Source organism: Panthera leo, chromosome C1 (genome assembly GCF_018350215.1).
Source record: "Panthera leo isolate Ple1 chromosome C1, P.leo_Ple1_pat1.1, whole genome shotgun sequence".
Lineage (NCBI taxonomy): Eukaryota > Metazoa > Chordata > Mammalia > Carnivora > Felidae > Panthera > Panthera leo.
This window is the reverse complement of record NC_056686.1, coordinates 217,203,582-217,218,523: the sequence shown is the minus strand read 5'-3', so window position 1 is coordinate 217,218,523 and position 14,942 is coordinate 217,203,582. Positions and strand designations below refer to the sequence as shown.

The 14,942-nt window shown below is 56.5% G+C and overlaps 1 protein-coding gene across 21 annotated transcripts in view; it reads right to left on the bottom strand.

The window, feature by feature from the left end:
- The window catches only part of LRRFIP1 (LRR binding FLII interacting protein 1), a 140,212-nt gene extending 125,839 nt beyond the window's left edge, over nucleotides 1-14,373 (bottom strand). For all 21 annotated transcript variants that reach the window (XM_042950696.1, XM_042950698.1, XM_042950693.1 and 18 more), the window contains exon 1: nucleotides 14,243-14,373. In XM_042950696.1, coding sequence (XP_042806630.1) covers nucleotides 14,243-14,338 — 96 coding nt within the window. In that variant the 5' untranslated portion in view covers nucleotides 14,339-14,373. The remainder of the gene's footprint in view (nucleotides 1-14,242) is intronic.
- Nucleotides 14,374-14,942: the final 569 nt, after the last annotated feature.

Genomic DNA, 14,942 nt, shown 5'->3' with positions numbered 1-14,942 from the left:
ATTGTCCGAGGTGGCAAAGTCAGAAAATGGGGACATCAGACCGCAGACCCAGGTCTTCTGACCCAGAAGATGGGGTCAGACCCTCTGACCCTCTATGTTGTGTTTTCTTACGGGCGTACAAAATACCTCCAATCATGGGAATCAGGAGGAAATTTTATTTTGCTGGTTTCTGGGGGATTTCCCACAATGCCATCCACCTTACTGAAAGCACCCATCGTGCCAAGAAACCCAAAAGCAACTAACACAGATGTGGCTTCGGCGGCAGAGTTCAGTGTGGCCCCGGGACAGCTGTGGCCTCTTGCCGATCAAGTCTGACCAGCTTATCGATATGGAGACGGAACAATTCTATCTCCTGACCTACGGTGACAGCTGATGAGGTTTCGGAATTTAGGGGGTTATCCGTGAAAGCCAGTCTGTGTAATCCACACATGGATCCTGACAGAGGCAGCCCCAACTACCCGCAGAAAAAGACCACATCCACAGGTTTTCGTATTAGTGAGGAGAGCAGTCCCACCACACCGCCGAGGAACTCTTGTTTGAGCTTCGACCGGGTTCGTTCAGGAGGTGGTTCCTGAGTGACTCCTGGAGGCCGGGTTTGGGGGTCCCCCAGAGATGGGGCCTGGTGCAGCCCCCTGAGAGCACTTCGTCTGATGGGGAGACTAGAGCCGCTAAAAGGAAACAGCGACCCAGGGGACGAGTGTGACAGGAGGAGTGGGGGGCACTAGGTGCACATCTCGGGCCCGGGGCGGGAGCCGCACAGGCCGCGAGGCTTCTCAGGAGGAGGGGGAGGTGAGGGGGAGCGTATTGAGCACTGGCTGGGGAGGCCCCTTCTCAGGAGCCCCCCACTGACCCCTGTCTTCGTCCTACAGACGAGGAATTAAAGCTTCCAGACAGCGAAGGACCACGTCCCAGACCCGGCGAGCCACAGAGCTGCCCCTTCTACGTCTCCTAAAGAAAGAAACCATCCACAGAGAACATGGCACGGGCCTAAGGAAGGAAGCCTGACCCTGTCTATGAAGTCCTCGTGGGGCCGGGTGTATCTTCACTCGGAATAACTCAAAAATTTTAAGAAGCTGGATACAAAACTGAATAAACAGAATTAATTATATTCTGTTTATATTTACATTCTGTAAGAGATGGCATTTATTACGTGCGTCAAAAAAGAGACAACAGGCCCCCAACGGCATCACGTGTGCTAAGCCCCGCGTCAGCAAAGCAAGACTCAGCACCCGACCGAACTGTGGTTCCGGCCTCTGTCGGGAGCGTAGCCTTAGCTGGTGGGTCCGGACTCGCCTGCTCAGCACTGGGAAGTGACCTGCCAGATGGATCCCTGCCGCCTCCACGCGAAGGCGGCCTTGCCTGAGACAATCCGGTCTCTTTGCCAGAGACTTCCTTTTCCCGCCCCTTCTGCCTAGACAAACCGGCTTTGTTCAGCTCTCCAGAACTCCTTTCTACTTGCAGAGGGCACTGCCCATTCATGAACAATAGCATGAAGCTGGTTAGATCTTCAAATTACTCAGTCGGATTTTTTTTTAACTTAAGTTTGTTTATTTTTGAGAGAGAGAGAGAGAGACAGAGACAGAGACAGAGCACAAGTGGGGGAGGGGCAGAGAGAGAGAGGGAGACACAGAATCCGAAGCAGGCTCCGGGCTCCGAGCTGTCAGCACGGAGCCCGATGTGGGGCTCGAACCCATAAACCCCAAGATCATGACCTGAGCCGAAGTCGGAAGCTTTGCAGACTGAGCCACCCGGGGGCTCGCCCCCTTACACTTTGCTACGTGATGTCATTTTAACAGGTCAGTAACTAGATGGTCTGGGGTCCGGCCTGCCAGTGTGCCAGGCGGTGCACCCGCTCTGTTTACCACTCAGTATAATTATGAACGACCGTGTCCCATTTGGGGAAGGTTGGAAAACTCTTTATGAAAGAAAAAATACACTAAAGTAGTGACAATGTTCATCAAACCAAAAAAAAAAAAAAAAAAAAACAAAACACCCCCAAACCAAAACCAAAACAAAACAAAAACAAACCATGCACTAAATATCCAAGTGGAAAAGACCTATGAAGCCAAAAGGAATCCTAACGCTGAATTTTCAGTTGGCGAGAGCTACAGCTTACCGTGTCTTCCTTCACAAATCGTACGTGACAGTGGAGGCCGGAGGTCTAAGCCAAGGAGGGGAATATGACCGACACAGAACATTAACATGTAGTACTCCGGCCTCACCCCTGTAGCCTGAGGGTCCCCGCACGCCCTCAGGCCAAGGGAATGGAGAGGGCAGAGGGCGGAAGAGTGTTGGGACACTGCCGATTTTCTGTCCTCGGGAGAAGAATGGAGACACACAGGCTGCAGGGCGCTTTCTCAAGAACAAGTGTCATGCTGGGCGTGGCCATGGCACCAGGGCACCTGGCAGGGACCCTGCACAGGACCACAGTCTAGGGATCTAGTTGAAGGAGTTCAGCTGCGAACAGCGAAGCAACGTGCCTTTTAGGAGACGCGGGGACAGGGGCGCCTGGGTGGCTCAGTCGGTGGAGGAGGTGCGGGGACAATTGTAACCCCGTGGAAATGTGCCATGGCTGGTCCTCCTGCTGCCCCCCCACCGGCCCCCTTCTCCAGGGGGACCCTGGTGGGCCACCGGCACCGCCCCCGCCGGCAAGGCTGAGGTGTGGTCTCCCCCATCCCTCCTCCTGCAGCACACCTGGGATTTCGAGTGAGGGAGCCGTGCAGGCAGGTGCACTCGGGAGGTCTGGCTCTCACGGGACCATGTGGCAGCGCGGGCTCCCCGTCGTCTGGGGGCCCCAGGCTGGACGGGAGCGTCATTCCAGGCCTGGCCACTTCCCGTCCTGATGCCCCTCCCAGGCTGCTCTCCTCCCAGCCAGCGGGCACCCACGGAAATGCCACCCTCAGGTGACAGGACGATGGCAGACTCACCGGAGCAAGGGCCTGGCTCTGCGTCCAGGCAGCTCCTGGCAGCGATCCCCCCGTCCTCAGTCTCCCCAGCACGAAGCCAGCAGGCACGAGGCAGGGCCAGTGCGGGACGTGACCCCCAATGGCCGGAACGCCGGCCCTGGCGCTGCGTGACCTCTGGGCCCGGCGGCTCTCAGCAGCGGCCTTGTGGACACCACGCTACCCCTGGCGTGCCTGAGCCATGGCCTCGGGCCTTTTCCTGGAGGGAAAGGCAAGTCTCGGCTGCCCCAGCCGACTCAATTCCTGCATCCCCGCTCCGTGGCCCAGCGGAGTGAGGCCTGACGTGACCCGTGTTGGCCTGAAGCATACCCGAGGTTGGCGGGAAAAGGGATCTCCGACGGGCAGAAAGGAGCCACTTGGCCCTCTAGGATTTTTCACTCAAAAGATCGCTCTCACCAGCTCCCACCTTCATGCCAACCCATCTTCCCTGGGCAGCAAGAAGTTCCTGCCGAAGGAGGAGAGAATTCAAGGTCTGTTCCAGTGCCCGCCTTGTAGACTCTCCACACCCTCCCGGCCCCCGCCACCCACTCGAGTGCACTCTGGAACACGGCGAAGAGTCACCGAACTTGCAGCTGATGTCCCAGCTTCCTGAGTCCGCAGCTGCTCCCAGGACCTTCCACCTGGGCCCTCCAGGGCATGATGCACCTGCTGACTTCCGGGAGCGGGAGATGGGGAAACTGGGCGCAGAGCGGGGGGGGCCAGCCCGTGTTCCCTGTCCCCACGGAGCAACGGGGCCCAGGGTCAGGGCTGAGCAAAGGTCGGGTTTGCGGGGCCGAGGCGAGCGGGGCTCAGCTCAGCCATGGAGCCGGGGCGGCAGTAGGAAAATGCCAAACGTGCTTCTCCATGGGGCCGTCTCGTCCCCGGGGCACCTGCCAACGTCTGGGCCATTTTGTTTGTCACCCAGGGGAAAAGTCAGGGATGCTGTTAAATCTACAACACACAGGGCAGTCTTTCCCCCAGCGGAGAGCTGTCCCCCAAATATCTGAATGTCTGCAGCGCGGAGGCCGGGAAGCCCCTAACAAGAAAAGCAAGAGAAAGAATGTGAAAAACCGAGACGACGGGGGGGGCCGTGAGGCCACCGCTTCATGTGACAAATGGGCAGGTAATTGAGTGGCTCCTGAGAGGTCAGGTAAGCCTGGAGATACACCACGCGGGACAAGGTCAGGTGGGGTGGCCATGGTCTCCAGCGTGGGGACCGCGGCCCCGAGGAGTCGCTGCCCGACAGCCTGGAAAGTCTGCTGGCATCTTGCTCTTAATCCTCAAATTCAAGGCCAAGAAGCAAAAACGCTGCTGAAAACAGAGGGTCCTTTGCGTCTGTCTGTTCAGCTGCACACGTGCTCTAGATTCTACGGGAGCCGCAGGGTCGTGGCGCTGAAGACACGTGTGGCACTGAAGTGGCCAATGTCTGTGCGCTCACTCAGAGTCACCAACCAGCCCCAGGGCCGTCGGTGACCCTGCACGCGGGGACCTGCCTTCCTGGGGTTTCCGTTCCTACGGTCTGCTCTCCCTCCTCTCGGCCGCCTCCTGGGAAGGGGGTGCTGCACCCCCCGCCCCTGGAAGAGCGGTTCTGGACACATTCTGGCCAGTCAAGTGCCCCCACTGTCTCTTTCCGGAGGTGGACACAGCCACCAGAAGGCAGAAAACCACCGGGGCTCAGTTAGTGCCCACCGTGTACCAGGCCACCTGCCCTGCGTTTCCCGGGCACAACTCGTGACTCTAACCATGGGGCTCAGATGTGATAAGCTGTCTGCGGTCCCCCAACTTAAGAAGGCTGATGGTGCTCCTTCCGTGGAGACACCCGTCCATGGAGTGTCCATGAAGACTTCCGTCCATGGAGACACCGTCCATGGAGACTTCCGGCGGTCGGCCGGTCCTGCCCCCACTCCCCCGGTACGCTCCTCCTTGGCGCCTGGCCACGAGTGACACGGAGCCCTGTTCTGCATCACGGAACACACCTCTATCACGCTGTATTACAACAGAGAATAAATCACTGCTCTGAACCTCTGCTGCCCATCCGGTGGCCGCTAGCCGCGGTGGCTACTGAAATGCAAACGAATTAAAATTAAGTAACACTTAAGATGCAGTTCCTCACTGGCACGGGCCACATTTCGGGTGCTCAGCTGCCACACGGGGCTAGAGGCCACCACGTACACAGCACGGAGACGGAGCGCTGCCCTCGCTGCGGAAAGTCCTAGCAACCAGCCCTGCTCTGGATGGTGTTAAAATACACCTGGGGTAACTTAAAGCAGTATCCTAGGGCATCCAGGGTAGAGACACAACAGATGTTCAGTCAGCATGGAAACTGAATCTTTCTGTCAACCCGGAAACGTCCGCGTCTTCCCCCATGCCTAAGAGATTTCATAAAAGGAAGCGAAAAATAAAATTAAGTCAAGGATGATGGCTTAAAAAAATAGATAAACTTAGGAGATGGAGCTTAAGAGCAAAACAGAACGTTAGATCCTGTAGGTTTCTATCATCACGACCACGGTGTGATTTTTCATTTACTCCCCCAAGCCAAGAAGTGGGTGGAAGCATTGCAATGCAATACTCCAGGGGAGGCCCTGAGCAGCTCTGGCTCTTACGTACTTGCTGATCCAAGAGTTTACCCACTGCCAAGACCATATCACATTCTGCCTACCTAAACTCTCCAGGTATCTCATAGTTGTTTCACGGCTCAGATTTTAGAGAGTGTTCCAAACAAGTAAGTGAATTATCCTTGACGGGTAAAGCTATGAAAATTTTATTTCTATAACTCCCTTTGTTTGCTCACCTAATTTGATACCTTATTCCACTCTCAGTAAAAGAATATCATAATGACCAGTTCCCTTGTCCAGGCTGTAGGGACATTAGAGATTACTCTGTCCTGTTATAAATCTCGTATTAATTTTCAATGTTCTTCTCAATCCTTAATCAAAAACAAAACTCTACCTATAGGAAACAGCTTACGGAGGTCTGGTTTGATAGCATTAGGCAACATTTCCTTCCAATACTGACACTGTCCAGGGCACTGGCCTTGCAGACCAGGGACCTGAGCTCCAATCCAGGCTGTGTGCCTGTGCCCTGAGGAGCTACTTAATGCCCGATGTCAGCACTTCAGCCGCCCCGCTGCACCCCCAATGGTGTCCTGGTCCCATCTTGTGCCATGTCACCTCCTGGCCTTTGCCCAAATTGTTCTCATAATGTTTTAGTGCCTCATTCTCTGAGTGGATAGCCAAGGATCACCACACATCTGCAAGAGGCTTTAAGATAAAAGAGGCTGCAACAAAGGACAAAAAGAAACAGACCATAACGCAGCGGACAAAAAAAAGAAAAAAAGTTTTGGAGAAAACAACAATAACAAATTAATATCCTCAGAATGACAAGAAAAGGTGCTACATTTGAGAATCAGAGACAATGCCATAAAAAGGGAACCAAGAATAACAGCCAAAAAAAAACACCCCACCTTTTTGAAATGAAATATAGAATAGATACGTTTAGTAGAAGGAGTGGAAGAATACAGTTGAGTAATCTCCCACAAAGTATCACCAAGAGAAAAAAGCTAGAGAATGGGAATGAAAAGGAAGTTATTCTCAACAAAGGAGCTGCTGTAAAAGAGACAGAGGAAACGATGGAGAAGGGAAAATTCAGAAAATTCCCCAGAATTTTAGGATACATGTTTTGTTCAGATCCAACGAACCCAATGAATGCTCAATATATGGGGGGCAGGGGGATCCAGAACGCTAAAGATCAAGAGAAGGTTCTAAAAGCTTCTAGAGAGTAAAAGCAGAGATCATACAGGATACTGAAAATACACAACTCATCAAAATTCTCAAAGCAATCCTGAAAGCTGGAATAAAATGGGAAAAAATTCTTAAATTATGGTAGAAAATAGCTTTTAATTTTACTTTCTTAGGAACTATTAGTTTATTTCATTGAAGAGGCAAGGTAGTCACATGGTTCCATGTCCAAAGTGTATGAACAGTTACACTTGATAAATCTGCTTCCACTCGCATCCACACTCCATTTGCTCTGCAGGCTTTGTTCACCCAAATGCGGAGAAATCCCCACCCTTCTCACATAAGGGACAGCGTGCTATTTTCGCTTTCTGCACATTGCTTCTTTCAGTTAACAATGCATGCTGGAAATAATTTCAAAGAATACATAGAGATCTTTGTCATTCTTTGGAGAATTATTTTTAACCTAGAACACTACAGTCAGCCAAACTATCAGTCAAGTATGAGGGTAGAATGGTCCTTTTCGGACACGCGAACGCTTAGGAAGGGCCACCAAAGGACGAAGGACGCGTTCCAGCAAAATGAGATAGTAATCCAAGGAAGAAGACGATATAGAATCTGGCAAAGAGGGATCCAACAACAACTGAACAGTGGCAAGAGAAACTCAAAGAGTCGTGGTCAAGGGACATGACCAACGAGTCCTGAGAGTGCCCGGAGCAGGCTAGGGGAGTGGATAGACATCTGGGGGAGGGGGTCGAGTCCCAGAAGAGAGAATGAAGGGGAAATGGTAGATGGTCTGGTGTGTTGAATCACACAGGAAATAGTATTGTGAGGGGCTCTGTCAAAAAGGTGTTGAAGAACTGGCTATGACAGACACGTAGACAGAAACGCAATTGAAAAAACCAAAAAAACAAATCATCAACTCCAGAAAAGGCAGAAAGCTGTCCAAGGACAGAAACGTTACAGCACCACACGGTGCGTGACATCACCGTCACCACCAGCCTCCCCTGCACCCGGGGCTCGTGCTGAGTGAGGTCTTCTCACGAAATAGCTCCTTTGCCCCCATAAACCCCTTGCGGGAAGTGCACTCGAAACTTTCCCACCTTACGTGCGGGGCACCTGGGCCACAAGGTGAAGTAACCACGGAGCACGTGGCAGGGCCAGGACTCGAGCCCAGGAATCTGACCCCAGTCGCACTATCCTCTTGAGCAGTCCGCTGTCCTACGACATAACCCCGAACACGACACGACTGTGGTGTGACAATGCGGAGGGAGGAGGGCGGGGCCCCAGCCCCCCCCCCAGCCCCCCCCCCCCAGCCAGGAAGCCGGCACTTAGTGTCCACGCTTGGAAAATCGATAGAGTGCACACGTGTATTATTTATAGACACGGAGCTAATCGCCAGATCATTCAGGGTCTTGTCAGGCCATTGAGAACTTGGCCTCGATGGGGTGATATGAGAAGCCGTTGGAGAGTTTTAATTAGAGAAGTGACATGATCTGACATATTTTAAAAGGATCACCCAGCTGCTGTGTGGAGAATGGCCTGAGAATGTGGGACACGGGTAAAACATAGATTACCTTCACTAAACGCGACGGTTTAGGAGTCGAGACAATGCAAAAGGACAATGCAAAAGGAGGGGTAGCCGGGGGAGAAGAGTACCGACCCTCCCGTGAAATGTCACGCCTGGTGGCCAGAGGTCAGCTGGGGACAAGAGTCCCAGAGATGGGAAGCGAGTGGGTGTGACTGCAGGACACCATGGGCAACGGGGCCTTGGCTGGAGCCAAGACATCGATCCAGGAAGTGGGGGCAGCCTGGGGGTCGAACTGGCACCTTCCTGGTTACCTTGGGCCGGTCCCTTAGCACCCCTGAGTCTGTCTCTGTCAAACAGAGACATACTCTAAACTCTGCTCCTGGGGTTTGATGTAACTATGGGGGAAGCTTCTGGGAGCATCCGGCAACCCGCAGGCCTCAGAAGCCACCTCCGCTCCCACCTCCGCCCTTCCCAATCCTGTTCCCTGACAAGGCGCACAATCCACAGCCTCGGCTGGAGCCCGGGTCCCCTGATTTCCCACCTGCCGGGCCATCTCCGTGTGTCACCCACAATACAAGCCGCAGCCCCTAAGCGGGACGCCGGTGAATCACGAGAGTCGCCCAGAAAAGGGAGAGGGAGACAGCTGGCTCTCTGACAGAAATAGCTGTGGGGCGGGGCCCGCAAGCCTTCGGGGACCCGCAGGCCCGTCCACAGCTGAGTTCCTGATCCCACGTCCAACTGGAACCATCTCGTTGGGACTCACCGAGACAGGCCACGGTCACGGGCTCAGTGTGTGCACCCCCTGACGGCCCAGACTTGGTGATGAAAATCCCCCCGGACGCCTGTCTTGTCACATTCCTGATGCCCTCTGCTGACACACCGGGATGTGCGTGTCTGTCTCAGGAAGAAGAGCCCCGGAAGGGTCTGGGGTTACTCCTCAGCGGCTGCGTTAGAATTGGGGGTTCTTTCCGCGGGGCAGCCTGTGCCGTGCCGGGCATCCGACCCCCTCGCCCCTTCCCACCCCCTGGAAGAAGGGGGCACGACAATGTCACCTGGGAAAAAGGCATGAGGGTGACAGTTCAAACGACAGGAAACAGGCTGTAGCAACAAGACCACGTTCGGGTAAACGCTGGGCTCAGTGTGGTCTCACCTGAGGGCAGGGGAGCGTAGCAAGGGGCCAGGGGTGTGTGTCAGGCCCGCTGGGCTCACTCCCGGACGGCACGGGCCCAGAGGAGCCGGGGGGAGGTGAGGCCCCAAACTGAGCCCGATTTCCAGGACCGTTCTGAAAAAGAACTTGTGTGCCCAACCCCCAGCTTGGCTTGAGGCTGGAGGAGAAAAGAGACAGGGTCCCTCAAGACAAGCGGACTTAGGAAGGCTATTTGGGGAAGCAAGGGGTGAGGGGGGCTGGGCAGTAAACTGAAAGGAGGATTTAGGATGAGAATATCCTGCATTTACAGAACTCCCCAGAATGAAGCCCGGGGTTGTCCTAAACTGGGGTCCCCGGAAGCAGAGCCTGAGGCAGGGATTTGCATGCGGGTATGTATCCACAGGCAGCAGAAGAGGGGTGAGGGGAGCTGCGGGGCAGGGGCAGGAGGAGGCCTCCGCGGGAGTGTGCCTTCAGCCCCGTCCCATGGGGAGCTCTGGAGCAGAGTTAGCTCCACCTTGAAGCAAGGGGAGGGGACACTGACACCCTCGGTCAACAGCTGCAGCTGCCCCAGGGGTGGGGGGTGTCATACCCCCACCCCCACAGTGACTCCTATGTGGTCAGGGGCACCTTTCTAGTGAAGGGGCAGCTGTGAACCCCCAGGAGCCACACTCACAGGCCAGGGAGTCAACACCCCCCCCCCAATAAGAGGGATCTGAGCCCCTGTAGGCATCGTGTGCCCAAGGGTCAGTCTCAGAGAAGAGGCTCTGGGGACAGTCAAGGAGAGGGCACTGTGCTGTGAGTGAGGAAGAGAAGGGGACAAGGGTCTGTGTGGCCGCAGGGGATGACTCATTCACCGCCTTGGTGAAAGGGCCCACAAGTCCATTTCTAATACAGCTTGCTTGTGATTCTTAAAAACCTTTCTTTTAATGTTTATTTATTTTTGAGAGACAGAGAGAGGGAGAGACAGAGACAGAGACAGAGTTTGAGCGGGGGAGGGCAGAGAGAGAGGGAGACCCAGAATCCGAAGCAGGCTCCAGGCTCCGAGCCGTCAGCACAGAGCCCGACGTGGGGCTTGAACTCGTGAACCACAAGATCACGACCCGAGCCCAAGTCGGACACTCAGCCGACTGAGCCCCGCAGGCGCCCCGATTTCCTTTTTCAATTTTTCTGTTGCTGTGATTCTCCTTTCGAGAGGATACTCTGAATTGCCCCAGGCACTTGGAGAGCAGTATCCTCTCCCTCAGCGACAGAGCGCTGGATGAGAATCTGGGATGCTACCAAAAGCCTTGAGCAGAATGTGAAACGCGGTAGGAGAGAAAAATAGAACTGCTTTCAAAACACCTTTCCCCAGGGTGTGAGAAGCACTGCTCCCGCCCTCAGTGGCGACGAGTGTCTCAAAGTGCTTCCTGGACCTTTTTCCTGACAACACCTTGCCCGAGTTCCACGTCAGGGACAAGCTAGTCGTGCTAATGCATCTACAGTGTTCAAAAGTTACAACTCCATTTACTAGAAACCCGCCTCGGCTGAGACCATAATGTATCTGAACCAGGAGTGTGTCAACTGGCCCCGTGTCAGGTCACTGCTTCCGGCACGTACCCAGGAGGGTCCCAACCCCTCGGCCGACCGGGCCCTGCCTGCCCGCTCTCCTTCCCGCACGGTGACCCTGCCGGTGGGCCTCAGGTCACCTCGGCCCAGAATGCTCCTTTTTCTCCAGAGGGCACATTCCTGGACACCCGGCCCACGTCCACCCACCCCCTGCCACCTGCTTAAACCCTCTCCAGTGTTCACTCAGGCCCCCTCGCCTCCCCAAATGCTTCAGAGGCAGCCAACGTCCCCCGTTGCCAGGATGGGCCTGACGGGTCCTAAGGGAGGACTCCACCCCCCCCCCCGCCCCGCCCCACACCCCCACGCACAGAGACTAGCGTGGGCTGCTGAGTCAACAGTCCTGGTCACAGTTTGGCTCAGGAGCAGCCAGGGAGCCACGTGGAGATGTGTCACGGAAGATGCTTCTAGATCTCAGGAGAGAGACCGGGTGTGCGCTCATGGGGGGGGTGGGGGGGGGATGTCTGGGAACATGGCAGCCAGTCTTCCAGGAGCAAGAGCCTGGAGATGAGGCCATCTGGAAGAGGACAGCCCAGCCTCAAGGTGCTGTGGAGACAAGGGGCCACTGGTGGGGCTGGCCAGGAGTCCATACCGCAGCCAGTATGTTTCTTCTTGCGGAGGCCAGTCCAGGTCAGGGTTTCTGTCACTTCCAGAAAAACCTTGAAATGCCATTTCCTCCAGGAAGCCGCCTCTGATTGCCATCCCTAGTCCCATCAGTAAACTGGAACTCTCGTTTCCAGACTTTCAGTGCACAATATCCATGCCCTTGTAATGTCAGCTCTCTTCCTGTCTTCTGTTATAGTTATTGCTCTACAGGTCAGGCCCCTTTCCGACCCAATTCTTTTTTTTTTTTTTTTTTAACGTTTTATTTATTTTTGAGACAGAGAGAGACAGAGCATGAACAGGGGAGGGGCAGAGAGAGAGGGAGACACAGAATCGGAAGCAGGCTCCAGGCTCCGAGCCATCAGCCCAGAGCCCAACGTGGGGCTCGAACTCACGGACCGTGAGATCGTGACCTGAGCTGAAGTCAGACGCTTAACCGACTGAGCCACCCAGGCGCCCCATCTGACCCAATTCTTTGAGGGCAATTCCCTTCAGGTCCATCCCTGAGTCCTACTCTCCCTGGGACAGAAGTCTGGAGAGCATGTCACGTATCTGCTGAATCGATGAGCAAATAAGAAGGAGCCAAACTTATGACACTTTTGTTAACTTTTAGCGCAAGTCTCAAGAACTCCGTGGTGAACAGATACTCGCCATTTGAATCCCGGTTTTAATTTTCACAGTTGGGCCCTAGAATTCAATTAGTAGCAAAACAGAAAACGTAGCACCTGCTTCTCCCAACATTACAGATACATGCCACTCAGTACTTGTAACAGCCCCATCTGTGGCTTTAATGGGAGGACAGGTGGGAAGATCTCACATTGACCTAGTTACTCACCGACAGCCAAAGCGGATTTCTTCTCCCCATTTCAGAGACGAGAAGACAGAGGCTGAAAGGGGTCGAGTAACTCACTTCCCTGGGATCACATAGCTCCTCCGGGGGGACGTGTGCGCGGTTTCACAACCCAGGTCTGACTCCCAGGCCTGAACCTGTCACTGCCATCTGCGTCCCCCCGGCTGGGGGGCAGGACCACGGGTTCCCGGTCCTCAGGACCTCAAGGGTGTCAACCCAGGGAGCATCCCCAGCCTCTCCTTCCAAACCAAAGCAGCAGATACCAGGCAGACCTAGCGAGCGCTCAGTCTTCTGTTCCTTTGTCCATAAGCAGCCACGGAAAGACAAGGCCGAGACCACCAGTCCCCCCGGCCTCCCAGAGGACACTTGCTTGGTCTTTCGGTCAAATACACACATAAGTGACACTCCTCACAGCAGCGGGGATTATATTCAGGCTACCACTTTTAGCCAACGTCTTTATTTAGCAGAACGTACTTTAAGCTCCTGGTACTTCTTTTGTTTGTTAATTAATGCAACACACTCAGGAGCTTGTACCACACGCCTGACTCTGTGCGGAGCTCTGCGGATACAAAAGGGAGTGAGATACCGCCTGCCTGTGTGTCACCTCCTACAGGGAGAACAAATTATGCCGAGGCGAAGTGACCACCACACCAGGTGCAGGGAGGCAAGAGTGACAGGAGCCTGGGGGAGGCAGGGAGACCTCTGCCTGCCGTGATCTGGGCGGGCTCACGGAGGACACAGATCTCCAGTGGGTTTTAAGGCATGAATAGGAGTTTGCCCGGAAAGCCCTTTTCCTTTTCATACAGAGGAAAACCAAAGTCTTTATCCATTTCGGTATTCAACAAACACCGCTGGATAGCCACGTGCCCATCAACGCCAAATCGGGTATTTGCAAACCGAAAACACCTAAGAACTGGTCATAGAGCAGACCTCAGTGAAGAGGCAATCAGAGGCAATCAGAGCCCGCAGCCTGAGTGGCTTGGGAGTTTTTCCACATGAGGCCAGTGCTGTGCAGACTAAGTCCACATCCTAACAGAACCCTTGGGAGGGAGTACATGACGGGGGGATGAACTGTACCTGCATATACAGTCTTCGTAGTTAGCATTTACACGGGACACAATCCCCAGGTAGCAAGTTTCTTTGTCACGGGGGCCCAGGGAACGGGCCCCCTTCCCCAGGGAGCTGCCGCCGCCCATCTGCCGTGCAACTTTCCAGCGTCATTGGTTAGTTTAACCTAAAGGTTGGACCCTTGGGGGGAACGGCGCGGACGGGGACAGACAGGCACACAGCGTCCCTTCATTTGCCACGCTTCAAGTTCATCACCAGCCGTTCCAATAAACTGCCCAGGAAACTTGGACGAAAACCTCTCCGTGCGCCTGGACCCGCTTTCGGGCTCGGTCCAGAGACATGATTCACAGAGACCACGCTCATGCCCGAGCTGCACCTGCGTGTCAATCGACGGTCAGTGGTCACGGACATGAACCAGGCCGTTTCGCCAGGGCCATGTGGCCTCCGGGGACCGTCCACCGGCCTCCGGGGTCGGTCCGCTCCACCCCCACGAGGCCGCGCGACCGAGCGGGGCGCTCGCTCCCCGACCCCGCGGGCCCCGGGCGGTGGGGAGGGTCCTGAGCCGCCGGCCCCAGCGCCGCTCCCCGAGGGGGACGGCGGCCCCGGGCGTGGGGGAGGGGTCGGCGTCGCCGGTTCGTCCCCGGGGCCGAAGGACCCGCGCCCGGCCCGCGCCGCCGGCGGACGGACCGAGCGACCCACCGACCGGGGCGCGACCGCCGCGGAGGCGCCCCCGGCCGCCCCCGGCCGCCCCCCCCGGCCGCCTACCTCGCGCGCGATCTGGTTCAGCGCGTCGTCCTCCGCCGTCAGCCGCTCCCGGTTGGGGAGCCGCTTGCGCCCCGAGCCCTGCGTGCCCATGTCCATCGGCCGCGCCGCCCGCTGCCGCCGCTCGCGCCCCTCTCGGGCCGGCCCCGCTCCGCCCCTCCCTCCGCCGCGGCGTCATGGCGTCAGCGGGCGCGGGCCGGGGACGCGGGGACACGCCGGAGCGGGGGGACACGCCGGAGGGGAGGGACACGGGGGCCGGGGGCGCGGGGACACGCCGGAGGAGGGGGGGACACGCCGGAGGGGGGCACACGGGGGCTGGGGGAGCGGGGACACGCCGGAGGAGGGGGGGACACGCCGGAGGGGAGGGACACGGGGGCCGGGGGCGCGGGGACACGCCGGAGGAGGGGGGGACACGCCGGAAGGGAGGGACACGGGGGCCGGGGGTGCGGGGACACGCCGGACTGGATGGGGGGGCAGGCGGGGGCCGGGGTCGCGGGGACAGGGGCGCGGGAACCTGGCACGGGGTCTTGTGGGGACGCCATGTAGGACGGGGCCGGGGACGCTCCGGGATGCTGAGCATGGAGACAAATGGCAGTCTGGAATGGATGGCTGGGGTTACCCCGCGCAAGGACGCGGAGGTGACAGGGCTGGGGGCGGCGGCGGGTAGAGGGGCCGAGGGACCAAGCAGGGTTCAGAGGCGCCG